At 45.6% G+C, this 24903-nt stretch overlaps 1 protein-coding gene and 1 long non-coding RNA gene across 5 annotated transcripts; one reads left to right on the top strand and one right to left on the bottom strand.

Moving 5' to 3' along the window:
* Positions 1-1620: 1620 nt before the first annotated feature.
* On the bottom strand, positions 1621-3669 carry LOC118510752. The gene is made up of 2 exons (XR_004906059.1): positions 3568-3669; positions 1621-2744 (listed from the first exon to the last, which is right to left on the bottom strand). It is a non-coding gene; the product is annotated as an uncharacterized LOC118510752 (long non-coding RNA).
* A 107-nt stretch (positions 3670-3776) lies between these two features.
* On the top strand, positions 3777-24133 carry LOC118510709 (cytosolic purine 5'-nucleotidase). Of its 4 annotated transcripts, none has more exons than XM_036052937.1 (7): positions 3777-4359; positions 10958-11121; positions 20721-21008; positions 21073-21346; positions 21429-22406; positions 22476-22903; positions 23096-24133. In XM_036052937.1, the coding sequence occupies exons 2-6, from the start codon at positions 11012-11014 to the stop codon at positions 22686-22688; spliced, it is 1863 nt and encodes a 620-aa protein (XP_035908830.1). In that variant the 5' UTR covers positions 3777-4359; positions 10958-11011; the 3' UTR covers positions 22689-22903; positions 23096-24133. The 4 variants fall into 4 exon arrangements, with proteins under 4 accessions (XP_035908830.1, XP_035908814.1, XP_035908805.1 ...); XM_036052921.1 differs by lacking the exons at positions 3777-4359; positions 10958-11121 and adding an exon at positions 15271-15787 and having other exon boundaries at positions 22476-22746; positions 22791-22903; XM_036052912.1 differs by lacking the exons at positions 3777-4359; positions 10958-11121 and adding an exon at positions 15271-15787.
* The last annotated feature ends 770 nt before the right edge of the window (positions 24134-24903 follow it).

The following is a 24903-nucleotide window of genomic DNA, read 5'->3' as shown; positions in this document are numbered from 1 at the left end:
GCTGCCCTTTTTAGGAGCTGCTCTACCACTCTAGAGCTATATCACGCTGCCGGCAACCGCACCATCGCACACACGCAATTATGCAATATCTTGCCGCTGCCCAGCAAGTTTTCCATTTCCAAACGCCCAAGGATCCCCACCCTGTGAGTGTCACTCTCAGCCCGCATTTATCATTCCGTTCACGCTGCCATACGACGCGCGGTGCCATTTGTAGGCCGGGTCAGCACGATGCATTACTCTCGGTGGCAGATTTTGCATCTCTCCATCCAGCCATCCCTCTTCGCTATATCCCGGCTGCATTATTCATCAAGGCACGCGAGCTTGCAGCAAGGTGTCAGAAGCTAGTTGGGTAGCTAGCTAGAGAGAGAGACAGACCTGCGATGCGAGGAGCAGGGCAAACCTGTGTGTAACGGCGGTTTGCGACCGAAGTCATAAAGCTCTATTTACTACAGCACTGGGCAAAGGTGGCGAGGGTGGTATGCATATGCATTTTTATTGGCATTGTGATCGATCACAGCACACGCTAGACAGCCTATACAGGTTGGAGAGATCTGCATCGAAACGATTTTATATAGCCCACATACATTAGGGAACAATCAAGTGAAGGTGTTCATGAGGGCGATGAGATGAGCGATATAGAGTGATTTTAATTTGTTGAAGGCACTTTAAATGGTATCAAAGGTTTGAGAAACAATTACTCTTACCACTGTTTAGAGTGGTTTGAATTGCAGTGCCAAGCTACACGCTGTAGTACTTCAAATGGTACGTCTTGTGTGGCGTTACACAACCTCGAGAGGTTTTATGTTTTGGTCTGCCATTTTTGGGCTTCCTTTAATTTTGTTTGTACTGAGGAGAAATATAGACTTAATAGAAACCCTGTATTAACACCGCTCGTATCTAGGGACAGCAATTACCCTAGAAACTGCTGCTACCCTAGGAACTGCATACCTTAGATTAGAGACCTGCCAACAGTGGTGGATCAAGATAGTAGGAGGCCCCGAGCGGAATGGAACTAATTGTGATATTAGAGGAAAACAACAGGGTTTCATTCGCCAACGAGGCTCCCCTAACCGGCGAAGCCCTGAGCCACCGCTCCTTCCGCTCCTAGGTTAATCCGCCACTGCCTGCCAACGGATCTTCTATAAGTGCATTTTACTTCAATGACAAATGAATCCACCGACAATAACAATGACGCGCGTATCAGCTTCATGTCCATCCTCCGACAGCTGATCTATTAAAATATCCTATCGAAGACTTCCTTGACTTAAGAGATACCTACGCGTAGAGTTACAATCCCGTCACTAGGGAAAAGACGGTCTCTGAGATTCGATGCCGCTCCCTTCGAGGTACGCCGCTACCAACAACCCTACCGACCTGTCCTTTCGATCCCTTATATAACTTCCTACATAAACAATTCAAACAAACCCTAGAGTTCGTGGTCTATTAAAGTAAATCTCATTGAAAAAAAATTACATGTTCAGAGCTGTATCTTAATGCTTCTTTTTGGAGTGACAGTAGTTGGTCACACCACCCAACACGTGACACTTTCTCCATAAGCATCGAACATTGTGAATTATACTGGAAAAAAAAGTTCGTTAAACTTGGTGGAAATCGAGGCGATTTTGTTTTTTTTTTTTTTTGTTTTGCTTAAATTGATTTGTTTTGTTGTTTCCTTCTTCCTCTTGAGAAAGTGCCCTGCTATCCAAACAAACATGTCTCCATTAAAACTCCTCTTTCCTCCGCACCCTCTTCCACTTCAGATCAATAAAGCTGATCGATTAAATTGTGTGCCCGAAACTGGAGGTACAGCTACCATGTCACCCTCGTTACAGTGCGCTCCAATGAACGCACCCGAAAAACCGAACCGTATAGGTACACCATGGCATGCAGAGGGGTGCGAAGAGTCACCAAATTTACAACCCATGCAGGAATCGATTGCATCACGAATACACGAATTACAATTCCGTGCGCACAGTGTGCCGTAGCGAAAGTGTCCGAATAAAGGTTCCGCCCCGGCACACTTCGCGCCCTGCGTTGGACGGTTAAATGGATGACTGTCACAAGAATCCGACCGGTATCCCGTAGCACGCGATTACGATCAAGCAGGCACGCGTATAGTTTTGCTTCGGTGTTGCGAATGAAGTTACAATTGCTGCTTGAATCAGTGCGTTGGTACGGTTTGTGTGCTGTTAAATGTCGCTCCCTATCCGGCTCAACAACATCCGATGGACGGAGAGCATGCAGCTAGTACAACAGACCAAAAAAAGGCAGAGATCCATATCCTTGTGCTTTTCAGAAATAGCATATGCACCGTTGTACCACAATACCCGGTACACACGCAGAACAAATTCGTGTGGGATGTGATTTAATTAAATTGACCAGTTTTTCCTGCAGTTCCACGGCACGCAAACTTTTTATTTAGCATTAAATCAGAATTGTTAATTTCGTTTGTTTGTTTGTTTTGTGTTTTATTTAAAGTTCAGTAATAATAGCACAACCTCGCACTTTAACCACTGAAACTCTTCAGAATTCACAGAATTCATGGAGAGCAGCAAAACAACGCACAGCAGCCACCGATGCACAAACCGCACCACTCACACCGAGGCTTCAAATCATGCCTCCTTTGTTGGTGTCTCATGCTGATGTCGGGAAAACACGGGATGAAAAATGGCCCTGCTCCTAGGTGGGTGTTCAGTTCTATGAAACATCTGAGCCAGGATTACCGGAATTCTGCGAAAGAAGCACTGCGTAGCGACAAAACATGTTCATCAAATACAAATTTAAAAACTCCCGGCGCTCGAACTCCAATCCGCTATGCCACCTACTTTCCCGTATGAAGCATATTAGAAGGAGGGTGAGACAAAAGGGGGAAATTAAATACTCTGCAGGTAAATGTTAATATATGTTTTAACAATTTATATTTGCTCTAGCTTTACACTGCGAGCGGATAAAAACAATGCTCTTGTGCCAATCAGGTGCTTGTTGTGAAATTCAAATTATTCACACAAACACCCACATGTACACATATATGTGAAGCGTTTTCCCTTGTTTTTCAATTCAAACCATGGCATTAAGCGTTTTCACTGCTCCCATGTAATTGTGAGGCTGTGTTCGTTTACTATTATGCAGAAAATGATTTTCCGTTGAAACATAACAGATTCAAAAACATAATATAAGCGAATACCGACTCAAGCTTGATTCAATTTTTGTTGAATTCATTCTATTTTTTTAAATTTTTCTTTTTGCTTTGTAATTGGGAACAGAACGAGATCACAGCCTAAGCTAGGCTGTTTTCCGGCTTTGACAGGCAGAATGTCATTCAAGCCAGGGGTTGCGCACTCCAAATTTTATTCACACACAGTACTCCCATAACAATTAAATATTTTAAACAATTTTTTATTCGTGTACTGTTTTAAAACAATTAATACTGTTTTAAATATTTTTAATATACTTGTATTTCTAACAACAAATCAAAAATCTTAAAAAACACCTTAAAACCCACGAATCATACCCAAATCAAACTCGAGCACCCTACTTTGATCTACACTTATTTTGGCGGTTGCCTACCTCTGACTTGGTCGAATGCATCTATCTTTCCGGGATGTCCGGGGATTTAAGTGCTGTAACCACAATAACACTCTATTCAATTGTATTACCTATTAACCCTGCAAACTACATCAATTTTCGGGTGCAACAAAACGCACACTAGACAAGCGAAAATAGTCAATTTTGCAACGCAAACAAAACAGCTGATCGCTGATGTAAACACTTGCCCGGAAAACGTCAAAATTGCGGTCCGTTTTTGTATGCTGTCATTCGACAAAGGTACACGATATTCCGCGAATCCGGTCGGGCTTACAAGTTGACTACCAAGTGTCTGTTTTTGCTACCCGTCTCCGCCTTGGTGTGTGCTGCTCCTTCACTTACCTCCATTCTCCATCGGTCTTGGAAACGCCGGGTCAAAGGAAAAAGTGACCATTTGCTCTACTGCTAGATAAATTCCCACCTGGAGGTCCTTTTCCCCCTTTCCCTGGTGTGTACACATCTGGTGTGCGTGTGTGTGAACGCGTTCCTTTGTCGCAGTGTCCTTCGCGAAGGTACGTGTGGCCCACGGTCTATGCGCGCCTGTGCGTGTTTGTGTGCCACGCTACGGCACCGTAAAGGGTTGCCGGGATTCGGAAACGGAAAGTGCATCCGGATACACGGGATCAGCTGTGCGCCCTCAAGCAACTGTATTTGCTCCTGTTTCGCCACTCAAACATAGCTCGCCTAGCAGCAACAGCAGCAGCAGCAGCGACAGGAATCCATCCCCAACAACAAAGAAACCAGTTTCACTTCAGCAAACACCTATAACTACAGGTAACTTGCTTTAAAATTGTGCACACGAGGTTCGATTTTATTATTTTGCCTGTTTGTTGTTTTTTCCCCATCGCATATCATCACGCTTTCGTTTGCTTTTAGTTTTTGGGCTTGCTGTCTGAGATCTCGATATGGCTAAAATGTTTCTCTTTGGTTGAATTACATTGCCCAAATTGGAAAGGAAGTATGGTGCAACCCAATAATGCCAATGGATAAAACACGAACGTGAGATCGATTTTCCAATGCAAAAAAAAACGTTGGTTGGCATAGCCCTAAGCTGCGACCAAAGCGTACCCAAAATTCTAACACTCATCGGCATCTGCAATCCAAACTGGTCGTCTTCTGCATGATGCGGTTCCTTCTTATCGTCTCCGCCACATTGTATGTGTGTCTGTGTGTGTGTGTGAATGGGGGGGGAGGCAACGACGTTGTAGCGCGATATGCAGAGCGGCAAATAAGGTCACCCAGTATATAGATATACGCCTACCCTTTTTGGGTGAACGTATTTTTAGCTGCATTGCGATGAAATTAAAGATGAGAGATGTGTAGAGGTGTGACACAAAAAATAAAACGAAAGCAGCCAACACACATCCATATCTTCTCTCCGTGCGCCGCTCCATACGCGTAGGTAGCCCTTGTGGCTGACCTTCACAGCGGTTTGGAAGTACGTTTGATGGATGAGCTAGAGGCCGGAATGCGGCGGGTGCCGCCATATGGGTACGGAGGAGGATTGTTTCCCACACCTTTTTCCTTTACCTGTCTGACGCGCATTGATTTATCGCCCCATCATCTGTACTCATATGCGTTAGTTTCTGACTTGCTTAATCGCGTTACAATATTATAGAGTGGCGAACATCTCACTTAACAAGCTCTTAATTATCTAGTAAAATTATCTAGATTTAAATTAGTTGGGTCATGCCGAGGCCATCTGATGGCTTACAAGACTTATTCATAATACGGAGTTGTAAAGTCGCAATCCTTGCCAGAGAACTAACTCTTCTCCGTCTGTTCTCCTTTGGCACTACAACGTCGAAAGGTTGCCCTTGACTTGATTTTGCCCGTAGCAAGATATCTCTGGATGGATGGGATTTGATCACCGGTCGTACCGTGTGAAGGCCAACGTCGCTATTGCCTCGGCCACCTAGAGAACAGTATAGGATTACAACTTCTTCTTCTTCTTCTTTGGCACTACCACCTCGAGATGTCTCGGCCTGCCATTCCTGGCTTTCTGTGACTTAATTTTACCCGTAGTAAAGTAGTCAGCCTTACGTACGGGGAGACGATCTGGATGGGATTTAAAACCCGGTTCTGCCATGTGAATACCGGCGCCGATGTCGCCTCGTTTTTTTTTCTTTCGTTTTCTTTTTCAAACTTGCATGGTTTGTCAATACGGCGTCAAACCGTCTCACTGGAAATATAAATAAATAACTTCCATGGTTCAACACGGGGATAAGAATCCATTTTATCTTTGAAACACGTAACATTTCCTACCAACACACTCTACTGGCACATAATTGTTCACCTCATAGCTACTAGGAGCAGTTAAGCTGTCTTGCTTGCCGGAGCAGTTCAAAAGCAGTTACATATGAACAGGTTGGACTTTCGGTTGCATAACGACTACGATGATGGTCGTCTAGTAGTGTTCGTTCGTCTTGCGGTCCTTTCCATTCGCAATGCAGATAGAGGAGTAAATGAAACTAACATAAACCATTTCTTACCTACATCCTTTCCTAAAGTGAAAAACGGAGTGAGGATGAGAAAGATTAATCTCCTGTGGAAAAGGAATCTTCCAAAGCCAAAAGATGCCGTAAAGATGTGGCGTAAAATTAACAAAAACACATCCTCCCCGATGGGTGTAACGAGAAGGAGCTTCGTAAACAACCATCAACACAACTAGGCCGTTGCTAACGGAAGCACACACACATTCGCATCTCGCTTTATACGCACACACGCCCACGCATCCCACCTTTGGATACAGTGGCCATGGTGACGATTCGCGGTCGGCTTCCAAAATCGGCTTATCAGGCCGCAAGGGAAAAGCGGCTGGAAAACTCGTTTTTTTCTTTTCGTTTTTCTGATTTTAGGACTTTTTACCAGATTCTTTTTTTTCGGGAAAAAGAGTCCGTTTAACCCAAAACACCCACACATACACATACGGGAATCCGTTAGCAACTGGCCCACTGGTCGAAGGGAAATGGGTGCGATTGAAGTAGTGTGAGAGGCTTGGATTATCTTGGGCTCGTCTTTACCACATCATGCCGGTGGAGTGGATGGTTCAACAAGAACTGTCCCGAAAGCGCTGTCACAACATACGATAACAAGCCGCAACTGGTAACGTAGTTGTGGCAGTTGTATAACTTTTTTTCCTTTCCTTCCTTCCTCGGTGCTGGAGATTGTACTTCGCATTACACTGCAAACACAGACCTCCACACGCGGATGGCACTGTTTGTTCGCAGTTTGAAGTCAGCACGAGCGCTGGGCTGTATGTTTTGCCCGGGTAAACTAGCTTCAATTCGATAAGAAGGAGACTCAGTCCCGTGTCTGGTAAATATGTGTTTTCCTCCGAATAGTTGAATGGGGATTTTCCTTTTCTTTCCAGCGAGTAGGAGGGTAAGAACCCGTCTAGTCTCGGGAACGATCATGTCGCAGCACTGTCGGGCCAGCCCAGTTAATGGATGGCCGATCAGTGTAAGGAAAAAAAATATCCGCCATACTACTTTAGTTCTAGCTTACATCAATGATTAGATTGAGCCTCACAAATCATGTATGGTGAGTGGTGGGAGTCGGTTTCCTTTAAATTATTAAGCCTGTGTAGCCTGTGGAGCGGAAGATTCACCGGAAACTAGGTTGAAGTATTTTGCCGCACACAGAGACTATTAACTTTGAAGAAACCACGTCGGAGGGCTGATTGACTATCCTCTGCTTCGGGTATATCATGACAAGGAAGCCAGAAAGGGTAGACCAAGATCTCTCAAGATTGTCGCAACCGTGCTGTGTCATAATCCTTGCCACAAAGCATGTTCTTGATGGGACGATCAGGATATACGCTTTTCTAGAACGACTTTTATTACCTTTACCTGTTTATTTTGTTATTCAAAAGCATAATCATAATGCTTACATTTTATTATTTAGTTTGCTCAATTCCTTTCTTAGTAGTGCTTTTGTCTGTACCCTTCCATCCTCAGGAGGTCTTGGACAAGCTCCAACTCTTGATACTTGAAATTCAAACATCTGGGTTTTCGAGCGCTTAAAAAGTCATTATTGATATTATAAAGGCATCATTTAAACGACAAATCTTAGTTATTTCGAATCGTTCCTGCTAATTAGAAAGAGCTTTACTTGTTCTTGCTTGGAGCCTTACAATCTCAGCAGGTTCTGGAGATGTTTAAATTCTGGGCGCTTGGAATTTAACTTGTGGATTTGTATTTTGGAGGTCTTATAAAGTCACTATTGTTATTATAGTAGCATTATTTAAACATAAGATCTTAGCTGTTTTGGATTCTTCCTTATTATCGGGACGCAGCTCAGTTTGCTCTGGTCTGGAGCCTTTCAACCTGTGGAAATATTTGTAGATGCTACTTTTCAGGATTGTTTAAGTTAAGACTTCTGGATTCTTGAAGTTATTACAGACCTCTGTTGGGGGGGGGGGGGGGGAAGGGGAACTATCCAGATAAGATTTAGACAACCATTCCTGACGTTTGAAATTCGTTAACAATGCCACGGGTGCTATCACTACCTCCCCAGACTTGCTGCCGGTTTACAATACGGCCAGGCCGATCTAAAGGAATAAAAAAAAACACTGGACCACCGAGACGCTTCCAATACAAAAGACTAGTGAGCTTAACTAAACGGAAGAGGCAAAATAATATGGTAAGCAGCACGTTAATACTACCTACTTCCCGGTTTTAGAAAGGGTGATTCAAAATTGAACAACCACACATGGTCTGTGCTGCCTTTTCGCTTCGAAAGCCCATTACCATACCATATTGGTGGGTACTCTGTTAAGCGGATAATCTCTTCCGAATTCCGGATCGACTGTTTTATTCTTGTAGCACAATAAAACAGGATTAAACGAGCTACGTTCCCGAATCGCGACGTACCTCTTCGATGTAGCTCTCTCGGCTGGCGTTATTACGTTATTCACCTAGAAGATTTCAATGATTGAAAAAAAAAATTAAGTGCCTAATCTAAGCATTATTTTTGTTTTTTTTTATTGTTGTGGGAATCGATGAAGTTTTATATCTAGATTTAACGTTTTTGATCCGGTTTAAGGAGCCGCTTACGATAAACAAAAATATCTTTTATATAATACACATTTCGAATCAAAATTTTATTAGCTTTATATATCTTCACCCCTACAAAGATTCCACCAACTAAAAGTAACTTCACACTTTCCGAACATCACCCGGTAAAAGTACCTACACGCTGGTTGAGTTGCTTTAAGCCTGGACATAATCCAAAACAGGTACGCCTCCGATAAGGCCGATACGGATGCGGCTCTAGCAGAAATGGTAAAGCATTATCAGCAAGCGTTAATGCTCCAACAAACACCTAATTACGCTACTCGAACTACTTTTCAACTGAGCTGCTTTAAGCTTTGTGGAAGTCTCAAAATCCGCCTGTACAGAAGGAACAGCAGCAGTGTGAAACGCTGTAACTTTTTTGCATGGACATCATTTTAACCTGAAGTTCGTTGTTGCGGTCTGAAGTGGTTGCCTGGATGCTTTTGTTTTGTTCGGCACATCTTCACTTTGCTAATTAATACCACATCAATAATGATTGAGTTTGATGTTTATCTTGTCTATTAATCTAATCAACTGCTTTTTTTTTGCTCTGCAAAATTCTACATGATTGTTGAATTATGTGGTTTGTTAAATACTAAACGAACACTTCGAACTAGTAATGGACGCTCGGAATCGGAACTACCTGATTCCGATTCCAGATCCAATTCTGGAGTCAAGATCGGAATCAAGCCTTCTTCCTCCCTTGGCTTAACAACCTCTTATGTCATGCCTGCCATTTCTGGCTTACTAGACTTGTTTATACCGCATACTTGGATAGTTAGTCCTCACTATGGAGAAAAGACCCAGACGAGCTTTGAACCCCGGTCCTGCCGTGTAAAGGCAGGCGCCGCTGTCACATCTACCACCGAGCCGCTAAGTATCGGACACAAGTACGGAGCCTAATCCGGAACAAAGTCCAGAACCAAACTCGGAATCAATCTCAACTACGATTAAGGAACAAATTTCAGTACCAAACATCTTCTTATTCTTCTGTTGCCCTATAATCTCATGACGTTTCGTTAGATGGCATGCTCTAAGCTGCATATGATATTTGCACACAAATGTTCTCTCAGTCGCATCTTTCGTCGTATCTTTCTTATCATAGTTCAATTAGGTTTACTATACAACGATACGTTTAAACTTACGTTTAAAGTCTGGACACCCCAAACTCCTCGGTTTCGGAATTGTATTCGGAATCGGTTCCGAAATTGATTCCGGCTCTACTCTTCAGAATAGATTCCGGAAAACTCGTAGCGCTACGAAATCGATTCCGGCCAAACCATCATTTTGCCCATCACTACTTCTATACCATACTATTGTGCGATAAGAACTCTCATCCTTTATCGTATCTCTATTTCCATCCTTTTATTCTATCGATTTTTTTGCTGATTTATTGGACACGGTTTTGCTGATTCTTCAATTACAGCCCGCTCGATGCCTCCCCTCCCGTTCTCCATTTGAACGGAACGTAACGGTTGGGAACGGATATTATTGTGCGAGCGTGTGCACATTGCAATTGCTGGTGTTGCAACCACGGCAGAACTTCTTCTGCTTCCAATTACCAGTTTGTTCGACCGAAATCAGGGAGGCATACACACGTGCACACACACCGACCCATAATGATGGCGAAAACGACCCACTCACTCAACACAAAACAGCACAAACATGCCCGCTCGGGTGTGTGTGTGTGTACCACAGCATCACCTACATCATTGGTAATCATCATCACTGAATCTCTTTCCAGATTGTTTGCACTTCTGCGAGAGAATCCCTAACGATATTGACGAAGAAAAGGGGGTAGCACGGAAAATAATTGATAATAACCATTGCTTGCTGCAGTGGCAATTGCAACTGCGACACCGACCTGAGTGTAAAACTTCTGAGAAGCGGAGGGGGGTATTGGCTGGGATGGGCACCTATATACAACTCGTTCAGGTTTAGTTCAATCACGGTTGCCACGTTTCAATCACCGGTTCGCTTTTCCTTGTAAAACGGGAAGCTATTTTCCGTCGGACAGTAGTACTATAAACATTGTACGTTCAACGCCAGTTTTCTAAGCAGGATTGGCAAATAATCCCCTGCGCGTTAGGCTATTCGCACCGCCTTACCTATGCTTTCCGAACTTACGCCTTACAGTATGCAATTGGTGTTTTCATTTTTAAGTTTGGAGTTAATGTAACGGTTTTTTCGATATTGTTATTATAATCTCTTCCTAATACGTACGTTCTGCTCGTTTGTACGAAAATATTGAAAAGCTTGTTTAGTTATTGTATTTACTAACCGTTTTCTGTATCTTTTTTGACTCTCGATTGTAGCAATCAACCACCCGGAGCAGAACGGATCACTAAACGGACGAATCACCAGAGACCATGTACTATCCAATATCGGAGCTACCCTCCCCGCAAACGTTCCCGACCAGCGGTGGGATGGCGTCGGGCGAAGGTCATGTTAAAAAATACTACCGTAAAGCCGAGCACAGGTTAGTGCAAAAAAAAACATCCTTTTCCATCACTCAGCAGCCTCTCCAACTCGAACCAACTCGAACGAATTATGATGTTAATTTTTACATTCATATTTTACATTTTGAACGGACGGCGGTTCCCTATCCCCTGTGCTGCTGATGATGATAGATGAACGTCCGAGCAACGGCCCAAAAAGCCCGGTACGAATCGTGTCTGGATCACGTTCGTGTCGTGATTTGTGCGCTTGTTTTCCCGAAAGCTCTTTTTTTTTTGTATGAAACTGAGGAGGAAGCTAGCCGGTACAAAAAAAAACCTGGTCCGTCGGACGTTACCCCTTTTTTGTGATTTTGACTGAATCCCGGCGTCGGGAGGTTTCCAAATTTCCCACCGGTACGTGATGAGAAGAAGATATGATGGACACCGGTCCCGGGACTAGTGGACCGCGTACAATGAGGGAGATACACACCGCACAAGACAAACTGAGCTGCGGACAGGAAACAGTTTGGGGAAACACGGTCGATTGCAGAGATAATGCACCATGCTCTGTGTGTATGTGTGTGGTCGGTTGTGCTTTGTTTGTAGAACCGTCGCAATGAAACACGCTTCAGTCGGATATTCGCGTCGAAACAAATCAGCCAGCCAGCAACACCTCAATCAATACAGGACCATAAATAGAGTGCTGGATGAAGCTGGTGGCGATTAGGATGCGGCCACAAGGATATAGGATATACCTGTGTGGTCTTTTTTTTTTTGGAAATATAACAATTCTATGTGAAGAGCGTAGAGTGCGATAAAACTATTGGAATTATTTAAGGACCTTCGGCTTAACCGGATTTTAGAAGCTATAGCGGTTCCAAGAACTACTGATGGAAAAACTTGTGCTCTTCTGCGAAAAACGAAGTCTATATCCTTTGTCCGAGGCATCCTTGAGGCCGCTGCTTCGCCTGGCATGTGTTGTTATAGCGCTATAGAGCATCCCAATCAAACTTGACCACCAATAATCACTGTGCTTAATCGCCAGTTCGAAGGAGGCCATCAGCTTATCATCAGCTGACCCTGCGTCTCGGATACTGATAGTGGTGACCTTCACACACAGAAAAGAGCCGTTCAGCATCCCGTAGCTACCCGTCATTGGGTTGGGTGAGGTCCCCCAGTTCTTAGCTGAATCTGTTTACTGTTATAACAACCAAGGACCATGGAGATACGCAGATATTCCGTGCGTCTATACCTCAACAGCATTATCATGCGATTTGTTGTTGTTTTGTTTTTCCTTTAATCTCTCTCTCTCTCGCTCGCTTGTTAAAATAACAAAATCCCCCTATACGTATGCAATCTCGCACACACAAAGCGTGCGGCCGCGTGTCCCAGTGTCCCATTTCCCAAAACCACGGATATATCACCTATACACCAGGAAGTGTTCCGCGCATCCATAACACGGACACTTGTATGCTTTTCATTCCTCCATCTTTTTTTTTTCTTTCTCTCTGTGTCGCTCGCTTAAAATCTTGCAATTTCGAAAAATTGTTTCTGCACTTTGTCTGTGGAACGACGTGGTAAAATGCTTTGCAACCGCCGCTTTGTGGGTGTGTGTGTGTGTGTTTTTGATGCGTCGCTGCTCGGTTGACGACTCTTTCGAGGTGGGCAGATGCTCGGTGCAGTGCAATTTATTGATTGTGATGGTTCGAGTTTTTTGCGCCGTTTCTCTGTTGTTCACCATCACCACTCAGCCAGCTATTAGCCTAGCTACACAATTAAACGTATTAAACACGGGCAAACAAAACCGTAACATATGCTGCAATTCACGGCGCCATTCGTGCGAAGTAGATAAGGATAAATCAACACAAACCTGGGCGGGCGACCGCAATTACTCACTTGTTGGTATCGATCAGTTAGCGGTGGCTTTATCGGAGGGATTACATTTGTTTTAAATGCTCGCCTGAATTCATTTTGCTTTTTTTGGTTCATTCATTCTGCTTCAAAATGGTTGCATATTGTGGTAGGGAATCAAAATTTGCACTAAATAGACGAAAACCAAACGAGGTTAAAAGAGGCGGTTTTACGATCCGTTGTCTCGGCTGTCGCATGTGGAGATGTCAACAAAGGGAGGTTTCTGTTTCTCGAGTACTAATGCGTCGTCTGCGTGAAATGGAAGGTTTCATACAAAACTTATTTTTGCACTATAGATTTGTGTGTTAAATGAGTCTCAACTGTCAAGATTTTCAAGTCTTTCTTTATCCGTAAATGTTTTATAGCCAAAAGCCAATATTCGGGAGATCTCCATCCAAAGTTTGAATTTGACATAGGCTCTGTCGTGTCTAGTGCCTAGAGATCCTAGAGCGTAGAGATATTCAGGATATCAGGATATAGTACTATCAAGATGAAAGAGGAGCAATCTAACGTTGGACAGGCCAGGAATCGCTGCTACCTCTTAAGCTCTACAACCTCGAATGGTCTTGGTCATCGATTTCGGGCATCCTTGACTTAGTGTATCCATCGCTGGATAATTAGCTCTGCATTCAGGAAGATGGGCCGTACTAGATACTAGTCCCTTCGTATAGCGCAGGGAATACTTCCTTCATTAAGATATTCAAACATTTCTAGAAGTTCATCGAGTCTCTAATTTGAAGATCGCTAGAACTCTTCAGAGAGTCTTGTAGAACCGTTTAATTTTAGCCAACGTGCATCGTCAACCACGTAAGAAGCCTTGAACAAAAACTCGATACTCTAAACTTACGAAAAATAACTTTATATTTAAACTAGAAACCGTAACAATAGTTAATCATCTATTTTTCTTTCCTGCAATTGATGATAACTTCAACTTCCTGTCCTTATCGTATCAATCGGTAAAGATTGATAGGCAGCAAATTGGTTTGCAAACTGTCGATAAGATGTCGATAATGGGTGCAACAGTGTAAATTGGGGATGCATCGATATCAGCGGGCCAATTGCACCGAGTTCCGGTGACGTCAGACGAGTTTGGATGAATAGATCAAAGCTATCGTATTGTTGTTACTGATACTGTGGAATCATCCACCCATACCCTCCGCATCGCACACATAAGCCGTATAGCTAATCCGTAAAAGCGTTGTTTACGTTACTCATGGCTTATTCTTCTAGCTGTCAATATTTTGACAAACGATAACAAGCGAGTGTGTGGGTCCGTACGAGTCGCTGATAAGGATTGGCTCTCCTGCAAGCTTTCGAATGCGTGATACCCGTGTTACTGTTTGGCTTAGAAGAGCGCGCCAAAGGATTGCCACAGGGATCGAGCTCATCACCAGCCAACCCCTATTAAAACTAGCCTATCAGTCAGCTGTGGTAGGTTACTTTCTCTCCCTCTCTTCTTCTTCTCTCTCTCTCTCTTTCTAACTCTCTCTCTCTCTCTATCTCGCTCTTATCACTATCAGTATCAGTGGTAGAGAGCTCACTCATTTGCGCACCACTGTTCGGCGTCGATGCAATAGCTGGTGGTGGCCTTCAAAAAGAAAGAAGCAACCTCAACCTCACATCCCTCTTGCGCTCGTGCCTCGCATACCTTTGGCGCGAGCCACTGTCCAACCTCGATCGTGCTGGTTCGGCCTCTTCTAGCGTCGTCAAGTGTTGGCAGGGGAAAGTGTGCCTTCGGGGCCTAGAAACGCATTGCTCAATGCTATCTATGTGCTGTGATTCAGCAACCGGCCCGCTCTCTGGGGAGAGGTTAATGGAGAGTTCCAGACACATTTTTTCGTGTGCGATTCGTCGCTAGGCGGGTACATGTGCTGTGCGTTGATTACGTGCAGCTATCGCGCCTCTGCCCTGAATCCTGCCCGCGCAGGTTGATACAACCCTCACCCCCCCGGATGAGATGAGAGATGCTGATCATCGATCGATTCTCATCATTTCCCGCCTAGAAGATGATCGACGTCGATAGGAGGTGAATAATGTGACATGTGTCATCCTCCGTATGATCGCTTCCGGTGCATATACGATCGGTGAAAACCGTCGACCGACGATTTGCAATGCATTTTACGCTCTTCGTTCACATTTCTGGTTCGCTCTCCTGCATTGCCTCTGCGCTCTCTCTCTCTCTCTCCCTCCATATTGCTCTTCATCGTGTAGTATGCACCGCCGTTGTTGAGTGTGTGGGCAACGCTGTTTTATACCGACGCACGCTTGCGTTCGATGTTGGAGGAATGTGGGCCTCTCGCACAGTGTCAACTCAACTGTTGCAAAGACTAGCACGCGTCTGCTCGCTCTTATCTAGTACATTCCGCGTGTTTTTTTTTCTTTCTTTTGTTTGCCCATCTTGATCCCGTTTATTAGCGCATTCCAAAATCTGAACGTCGGAAGTCGGGCGCATGTAAAGTCCTCGATACTAGTGTGTAGTCGACTCCCTGCCGATCGTCGGTGTCTCCGTGAAGCAACCGATTGAAGCGCATCAGCGATCTTAACGGCACCATCCGTTCGTTGTGTCGGCTCGGACATCATGCCGGACATATCGCAGGATGAGTTCGAGGCAAAGCTGCCACATCTGGCACCGGCCACCGCGGCCGAACTGCGTCAGCGTGCCAACTCGGGCGGTTCACGGTCCGCCAGCGCCGCCCGCAACCTCACCAATCAAACGCGCCCGACCGGAAGCGGTACCGAGCAGCGGACGGTCGTGCGAGAACCTGCCTACGGCTACAAGCGTGAGATTAGTCACAGGTACGTCATGTTACAGCACCGGACTTGCTGAAGGATGGGGAAAAGGGTTAGAAGGTTTGAAATTACACTCCGTTCGGACGAACGCGCCGCCGACGGCCAAGTTGGATCGCAATCGTTTTGTGTGAAGAAATCCAACTCCACACGACTACTACCTACTATCGTTAACCTTGCCCCCTATTGCCCTCCAGTGCCGCCCAGTGCTGATATTGTGGTTGGCAGAAGAGTTAAATCTACGACTCTCGGTCTTTTTTGTTGCCTTTTGGGGTTTGGTCGTGTCCAACATTTTTCGTGTAGTTTGATTTCAACATCCACGGGTGGCAATGAAGCACGAAGCGATTGAAGCTCAAAGCGCACACTTTTGCCCCAGACGGTTGGCACGGTATGCGATTAGCTAGCCGCTCGTGGGACACGCGTGCATGTTCTTAACCTCCAGGAACTTCTCAGTAATTAGTGGCAACTCTGGGCTCTGGGTTTCTTCAGGAGCTGCGAGCTTTTACGCCCAATACGATTTGATAGGTTTATTATACCTATTCCACTAGACGGGAAGCGCGTAACAGACCATAGATTGAAGCCTCGCCCCGAACGGTCTCAAGCGTGGAAATCGCACCGGAGGCGTGGAAATAGACAATCGTGTGCGTGTGCTGGTTGGTCTGTGGCCAAGTCCGAGGGATAGCAATCAAATGTTTTCGGATGGATGGGTGGCTGATTCACGTGGCCACGGTTTGACTCAACTTCACTCTATATGCAAATGAGCTTCTACCTCCTAACCCTAAACCACGCTTGAAAACAACATCCAGCCACGTGGATGTGTTGCAACCGAAAAACGAAAATCCATCGCCCACTTAAGGGTGACCGAATGGAGAAATGGAAAGTGGACTTTGTGCATCCGTGAGGCGGAGTGGGCGTGTGTGTGTGTGAGTCGAATCAGTCCGGTTTGGATTCAATGGATGGATAATAACCACGGATTGTCGGTGTGATTGCGTGCCACCAAACATCAAGTACCATTCCAATCCCTCATCGTCAACATTATGCTAGTGAGCTTTCGTCGAGTTCGCACCAATTTTTTAAAGTTAGTCCTTTGTCGTTAGTCGTTTTCTAATTAAAAATCCACCCTTATCAACCTCCTACAAGCCTTTAGCGCGAGTCAAGCACACATCCCGCATAGACCGAGTCCTCCTGGACATTTTGTCCGTGAAATTGAACAAGAAAAACCTCGCGATACGATAATTGAAGATTCGCTTCTTCTTACGTCCACGGTATACGCGTCCGTTCTGGAGTGGGTTGAATAATTTCGCAATTTGTCCGTTGTGTAAAGCAAACCCGTTTGCTGCTGTATGTTGACCTGATCATGATCTCTAGTGAGCCGTGTCACTACCCTACCCATGGTGCAGTAGTCTCTCTTATCGCACGGTGCCCATCGTGCGCCCAATCGGATGTTGGTCCCGATCGCAAAATTAATGCTGAATTACGCGGTTTGATAGAAAACAACTTGTTGCCAGATAAGACCAGACTCGCGTTGTTGTTGTAGTGGAATGACGTCTCGACGGTGGATTCGTGTACCGTCCAAAAGCAATTTCTCTAGCTCCTCCTGGGAAGCAGGCGAACAACAAACGCAACAACACCGACTACCAGCGTGATCGCTTTTATAGTGCGCAAGATGTGAATTCAAACTAGCTGTTGCTAGTTGTTGCACCGTTTGACGTTTGTTTTGTACCGATGGCGGGAGCACTTGTTGTTCTCACGACGACCTCAATGGTCGACGGCAAACCAAAACACACGCGGCCCGTAAGCATAACATCTCGTTAGCCGGGGCATTAACACGGCGAACAGCTTCCATGAGGTTTGCATTGCGTTGTCACACAACTCCAGCAGCTTCATCCAATTACGCAAGCAGACTAGATTTGGTTAGATTGACATCGCACTTGACAGTGAATGGTGGAAATTATCGTGCCAGCTCTGGATGTCAAGAATCATCCATTTTCCTTCAAATACCTTTGTGAACTGAGCGTTCGACGAAATTGTGTGACTATTGAGCCATTAAGACCGCAATTAGTACGATGTTCACTAGATGGCGCCACCTCTACTATCAAAGGGCTGATAGACAATCTTGAGCGCAAATTGCGATGCAGTAACTATCGCTACACTAGTCATAAAAATGTTATTGTTTTGGAACCATGTTGCATTAGGGAAAAAAAAGTTTTTAATGGCATATGATTCGTACGAACTTTATTTCACGCTAATGCAGGACCTGGAACGTTGTTTTACTGTTCGAAATCATGCTGGACACAATTATATTGTTTGATTGTCTATCTGCTAGCGAACTCTCAATATCTCAAAGATCACATCAAACTTACCAAAAAAGCATACTCATCAGCTAGTTCTGGACAATCTGTATGTCGATTTGCCATTAGAGGCTAAACAGATATGGATAATTCTAGCAAAGATCTTTATAGATATTGAATCGAAAATAGACAGTTCTGATACTCCTCGTGTAAAGGCTTCGGCTAAAAGATCTCGTCAAATGATTCTCGGCTAAGAGATCTCGTTTAAGAAATCTTCAGAGAAGCGATGTCACCTAAAAGGCATTATCTAAGAGATCTTGTCCAAATCATGTTGTCAAAAAGACCTCACCTAGGAGACTTCGCCTAAGAGACCTCGTCTACCAGATGTTGTCCAAGAGTTCTCCTCTAACAGATCTCTTCTATGAGAGCTCTTCTAAAAGAGACCTGGTTTAAGAGATCTCACCTAATAGGCTTTGTCTAAGAGCCCCGATCTAAGAGATTTCGTCTAAGAAACCTCGTCCAAGTACTGTTGTCAAACCACTCGCCTTAGAGACCTTGTCTAAGAAACTTTGTCAAAGAAATCCCGTAAAAGTGAACTCGTCTGAGATGTCGCCTGTGATGACCTCGCCTATAAGACATCGTCTACGAGATCTTACTGTTTATCTCGTATCTGTGAGATCTCGTCAAAAAAAGTTTGTCTAAGGAATGTCGCGTTAGAAATGTTGTCTAGGAGAACTCCTCTAAGAGACCTCGTCTTAAAGCCGTCTCGTCTTAACAGACCTGGTCCAACCGACCACGGGCCTTCAAAAGCCTTGATTGTCCACTGTTGAGAAGACACGATTGTGAAACTAAATGCATGTAAACAAGTAGCCATTAAACGGCCCTTGCTGTCTCACTCGTTCTGCAACTCAATTGTGTTGGCATGCAAAAATAAGATTAAAAAATTCCCATTATTATCCCTTTGTGTGCCAGCTTTATGTGAAAACGATTTCTTTATGACTAAAAATAATTATTTGATATTTGACGCATCATCCACGTACGTGCATTCCTTGTTGGCAGAGGCGCATGTAACAGCGTATTATTAGATCGCATGATAAAATCTCATGCAGCAATGCATCCAACAACCAAACAAAAAAGGCAAATCTCAATAAGACGGTCCTATTTTTTGGCGTCATATCCACATCGTTAAAATCACAACGTGCCCCGGACAGCGGTATTGAGATGATGTACGGAAATGTCAATATTTTGCGAGCGAGAGAGAGAGAAATTGAACGGTTTTGATTGAATCACCACCATCTGGTTAACACCTTAGCGAAGAAGCGTGTTGGAACGTTGTTTTGATTAGTTTCGAGCGGCGACAGAACTGCGGGCAACCAATGCGCTCCGGTGGAAAAGTGGTAACCGATATTTTTAATTAGCTTTTTGAAGTGGACTTTAGATTCCAAAAGTGAGCACCAACATTACATTCGCGCAAGGAATCAGGGGAAAAATCCGCCAAACACTGTGACCGGTTTGTGCCGCTCAATAGCTCAATTTGTTTGGCCTCACTCCAAACACCTTATTCGAGGATATGGGGAAAATGGCCCTCAGGTCTTGGGCCAACCGCCCAAGAAAAAACCGCGCGCACACGTACTTCAAATATCTGTAAAACAACCACCAACGCCATGTAGCTCGTGTGAATCACACCTTGAATTGACATTCCATAAATTGCCGCTCTTGACCCTTTCACCGCTCCCCGGTTGGCGCTTTCGCCCTCGCAGAAGAGCTCTGCGGTGCATGCAATGAAGCATAATGATGCCCCTGGGCTGGAAATTGACATTATGCCAATTTAAAGTGTTGTTAAATGTCGGCACACTTTAGTCGACCGAATTCTGGGAACTTTTCGGTGTTGTTGTTGTTGATGTCGATGTTGCGTGGTGCGTTTCGACGCGGACCTCCCGGTCGCGCTAGCTGCCGACCGTTGTCCACGCACCGAAGGGTTAACGCTGGTGGCAACGTGCACTTGCGATTCAAATTTCATTCCAACCACTCGAGTTGGGCTGTGCGCTCGGGTCTAGAAGTCTAGCAAACTAGCCAGGTGGTGGTGCTTGCCGCGTCAAGTATTATATCTCCAGTTTCCAGCACAACCAATTCAGCCATTGTAATAGTACGCCCGCGTGTTTGGTGCGTGTTGCGGAAGTGACGAGATGCTTTACGGTCTCAACTTGTCGTGTTCCTCCAGCCAATCATCGTACAGTTCGGAGGATGATCTGTGTGACCATTCCACGCTCTTAGACAGTTTCGGCACGGTTTGTCACCGCGCAAAGTAAGTGTGCTTGGCAACGGCGTGATATCAAGCGACGGATTTGATCTGCCACGGGAGGCGTGCTAGAGCGTATCCCACCACGAATTACTGCTTCGACACGAGCGTCCCGCCAGTGTTTCGGACCACAATTACCGTTCACCAAACGGGCAGCGTTAGATAGATTCGCTCTGCTCCGCGCTCTTTAATCCAATAATCGACGTCACACATATGCTTGCAAAAGCGCGATGACAAATTGGGTACAATGCGCCAATTTGCCACCATCAATCAACTGGATGAATAGTACAACCTTGGGAGCCAACTTGAATTTTCGGTAATAGTTTCTTGATGCTTCCTCCGCACTCCGCAGAATCTTCGTCAATCGCTCGATGCACCTGGAGAACATCAAGTTCTATGGGTTCGATATGGACTACACGATTGCGGAGTACAAGTCACCGCAGTACGAACAGCTCGGGTTCGATCTGGTGAAGGAGCGACTGGTCAACCTTGGCTATCCGGCGGAGATCCGCCAGTTCGAGTACGACCCTTCGTTCCCGGTACGTGGACTCTGGTTCGACTCGCTGTACGGCAACCTGCTCAAGGTGGACGCGTACGGCAACATACTCGTCTGCGTCCATGGTTTCGAGTTCCTCAAGCAGTAAGTAACAGGAGCAAATGATCCCGGTCTTATGGATCCTTAGCATCTCTGTCTCTATCGGTAGCCACCAGGTGTACGAGCTGTATCCGAATAAGTTCCTGCAGCTGGACGAAAGCCGCGTGTACGTGCTGAACACGCTGTTCAACCTGCCCGAGACGTACCTGCTCGCGTGTCTGGTGGACTTCTTCACACATTCGCCCCAGTACGCGGAACAGGTCGACCGGACCGGTGTCAAGTACGGTGAGCTGTTCATGTCGTTCAAGTCAATCTTCCAGGATGTGCGCGGTGCCGTCGACTGGGTGCATATCTACGGTGATCTGAAAAAGAAAACGCTTGAGGTATTATATCTTGAAGAAGACTTTGAAGCCCAACTACGAGAATATAACTAATCGTACCCCACCTATCTTGTACACCTTGCAGAACCTCGACGAGTACGTGAAGAAAGACGAGCGTCTGCCGATGGTGCTGTCCCGCATCCGAGAGTCGGGCGCAAAGCTCTTCCTGCTAACGAACAGTGATTACACCTTCACCGATCGCATCATGACGTTCCTGTTCGACTTTCCGCACGGTGGTAAGCCGGACGAGCCGCACCGGGATTGGAAAACGTACTTCGACACGATTGTGGTGGATGCGCGTAAGCCGCTGTTCTTCGGGGAGGGCACCATACTGCGTCAGGTGGACACCAGTACGGGAGCGCTCAAGGTGGGCACGCATATGGGTCCATTGCAGGCGAACCAGGTGTACTCGGGCGGTTCGTGTGACGTGTTTACCAAGCTGATCGGCGCCAAGGGTAAGGATGTGCTGTACATCGGCGATCATATCTTCGGCGACATTCTGAAGAGCAAAAAGATTCGCGGCTGGCGCACGTTCCTGATCGTGCCGGAGCTGGTGCAGGAGCTGCACGTGTGGACGGACAAGTGTCAGCTGTTCGCTCAGCTGCAGCAGCTCGACGTGCGGCTCGGCGATCTGTACAAAAATTTGGACTCGAGCGCGAAGGAAAAACCGGACATCCGGTCGGTTCGCACCGCGATACGGGACGTGACGCACAAGATGGACCTGGCGTACGGTATGATGGGTTCGTTGTTCCGGTCCGGCTCCCGGCAGACGTTCTTTGCCGGGCAGGTCGTACGGTACGCGGACCTGTACGCCGCCACCATCCTAAACCTGATGTACTACCCGTTCTCGTACATGTTTCGGGCGCCTGCCATGCTGCTGCCGCACGAGTCAACCGTCGCGCACGAGCAGCGGTTCACGCTGGACGCACCGATGATTCAGCGTACCCGTCCGCCCCGTAGCGAGCCGGTGGTGCCGCCCGCACCGCACGAGCTGGACGAGGATGACGAGCACGAGGGTGAGGGGCGCGATCCGCCCGGCGATGATTCCAAAGAAATTGGACGGGTAAGTTTCTGACAGCGAACGGAAAAGCCATGAATTTGTTCGATAACACTCCTCACTGGTTTGTTTCAGCTGCTTCTCGGTACGCCACAACCATCGTCACTTCCGTCCGCAACCGGATCGGAGCTGAGCGTATCGGTACCGCACACCCGGCCCGAAACGCCTCGCTCCGTGACGCACACGCACGATGAGGACTACTCGGACGAGGACAGTGACGACCAGAAACGCACCAAAGTCGGTGACGGCCCTAACTCGGGTGATGCGTCCTCCTCCACCCAACCATAATCCCCCCCCCCCTCCCGCCCCCGTCCTTTACACAGCGCTTCCCTTCCTTCCCAGGTTCCTTTCGGGGTTAGTTTTTTATTTAATATGTCCGGTAATCCATAACTCCAGATATTGAGTGCCCTTACGGCAAACAACTGTCCACAGCACAAAACACCTTCAAACTAGTGAATTCTACACGAAGCCTCGTAATCGTCAGTTATTTTTTTCGGAAAAAGGTAATGTGACTAAAACTGTTCATTTTACAGGGTTTCTCAGGCCAGTTCAACATTGCGACCCCACATGCCAACAGTCTTAGCGTTTAATGCTGTTGAAATATGATTTTAAAGGGTTGAACTGGCCTGAGAAACCCTGCTTATTGCTTAAAGTGTCTTCAAATTATCATTCTCAACGCTCTCTTTACGTTTTAGATTGTCAATCGGACGATGCTGCTAGAATAAGCTTGCGGTTTACGAGGAACACTATCTCTACTGTTACACCGAATGTTACACAGAACCACCCGAACCCTTGGGAAAATAATTTGGGGCATTCTGGGGCTGTACGGTCTGTAGCTCGTTCGCTATAGCTGCATGCACTTCCGGGCTGAGTGAATTAAAGTTCAACTCTTACAGAACCGTGACAGAACGGTTTTAATTTAGTAGCTTCGTTAAACTAACCAGCAGCCAGAGACGTGGCAGAGCGGATGATGCTGGGCCTTGTTGCGGTGTTTGTTATTAAGATGTAGCTGTTAAATCCACGTACGTTACAGGGAGCTTAAGTAACAAAAGTTTATCTACTACTGCTACTACTAGGCAAAGGACGTCAAGTCGAAGAGGTGTGCGCGTTCGTACAAAAAAAAATAATTATTCTCCCATAAGGAATTAGTAATAGGACACCCAAAAATAGCACACATACACATGCGCACGCAAAAACACACACACCTTTATGACAAGCAGGCAACGAATCTCTTAAAACAAAAAAACTAATGCTGGATATACATGGATTTTTGAGCAGATGGATATACGATCAACAAATTACTTTCCCCTGAAAACCCTTTCGACGTGTGTGTATTCGGGTGTACGTGTGTATGTAGACATGTGCTTTAGAGAGTGAGTCTTTTTTTTTCTTTGTTGTTCGCTTTTAAAATCCAGTCTCAGTCCACACAAGCAATACCAGGTACACCACATCATCGATCGATCATTTGCGAACGATGTTTAACGCTCAATTCGATTCTACTCAGTTCGTGTGTTTGTCCGGTTGGTGTGCAGCAACAGCAGCCTTCCACACACACACACACACACGCATATCTCTTGGCAGGGCCGCTTTGCCTGAGATATAGTTTAGTTTGCATTCCCGACATTACCGGGTTCTTTCTCTCCTTCCGATGAGAGAGACTTAAGCAAAAGCAAAAATAATGTGTTAGCTAATGTAAACAACAAAGAGAATGTAATAAAATTCGTTGAACCATATTAAATTGATTTACTTACCTATTAGCAGCGTTTTGACATGCTGAGAGGTACTCGCTAACGCTCACGGCAATGGCAATTGCCTGGTTATTTTTTATTAGACATATCAACGCCAGGACTCCATCTCATCTTGGGACCTTCACACCCTACCCGTCCACTCAGAAGCCCATCTACCTTGCCTTTGTTTGTTTGATGCTTAGAGAGTCAAACATCCTTGCAAAAAACTTCCACTCAAACGCAGGTGGCAGGTATCTTAGGTCTGGAATTATGCAATATCTACAGAATCTGCTTCTTTCGACCCCATACTGGTGAAGTTTTCTTGACGACTACAAAGGCAAATGATGATGGCCTGATTGATGCATCTTCAGACGGGTACCACAAGGGAGTAGTACCCTTGGACCACTGCTCTTCGTGATTTACAAAGCCGACCTTACGCGTGTTTAGCTCCCGACCAGAAACCATTCTTTATTTTTCAATCCGCAGCCCAGCAGACTAACTCCTGCTTCAGGTCTGTCTGGAAGAGTTCCAGTTCTGAAGCTATGCGTCGAGAAGCGTGATCTGAAACGCAATCTGTGTCACGGACCTTGGAGTGCTCCTTTGATATAAGTTGACCTTCCATCTCAAGCATTTGGCAGTAATTGATGCTTTGGAGTCCATCCTAGGAGTCTCCTAGAAGTACGTAGAAATTTCAGTTCAATTAAGAAAATAAATTTACCTAACCTAAACTGAAGTTTGAATCCTCTTGAGGTTGATCCGGAGCCCTTCTAACAAAC

Source organism: Anopheles stephensi, chromosome X (assembly GCF_013141755.1).
Source record: "Anopheles stephensi strain Indian chromosome X, UCI_ANSTEP_V1.0, whole genome shotgun sequence".
NCBI classification, from domain to species: domain Eukaryota; kingdom Metazoa; phylum Arthropoda; class Insecta; order Diptera; family Culicidae; genus Anopheles; species Anopheles stephensi.
The sequence above is the reverse complement of the archived record's forward strand: the minus strand, read 5'-3'. Positions and strand labels throughout refer to the sequence as shown.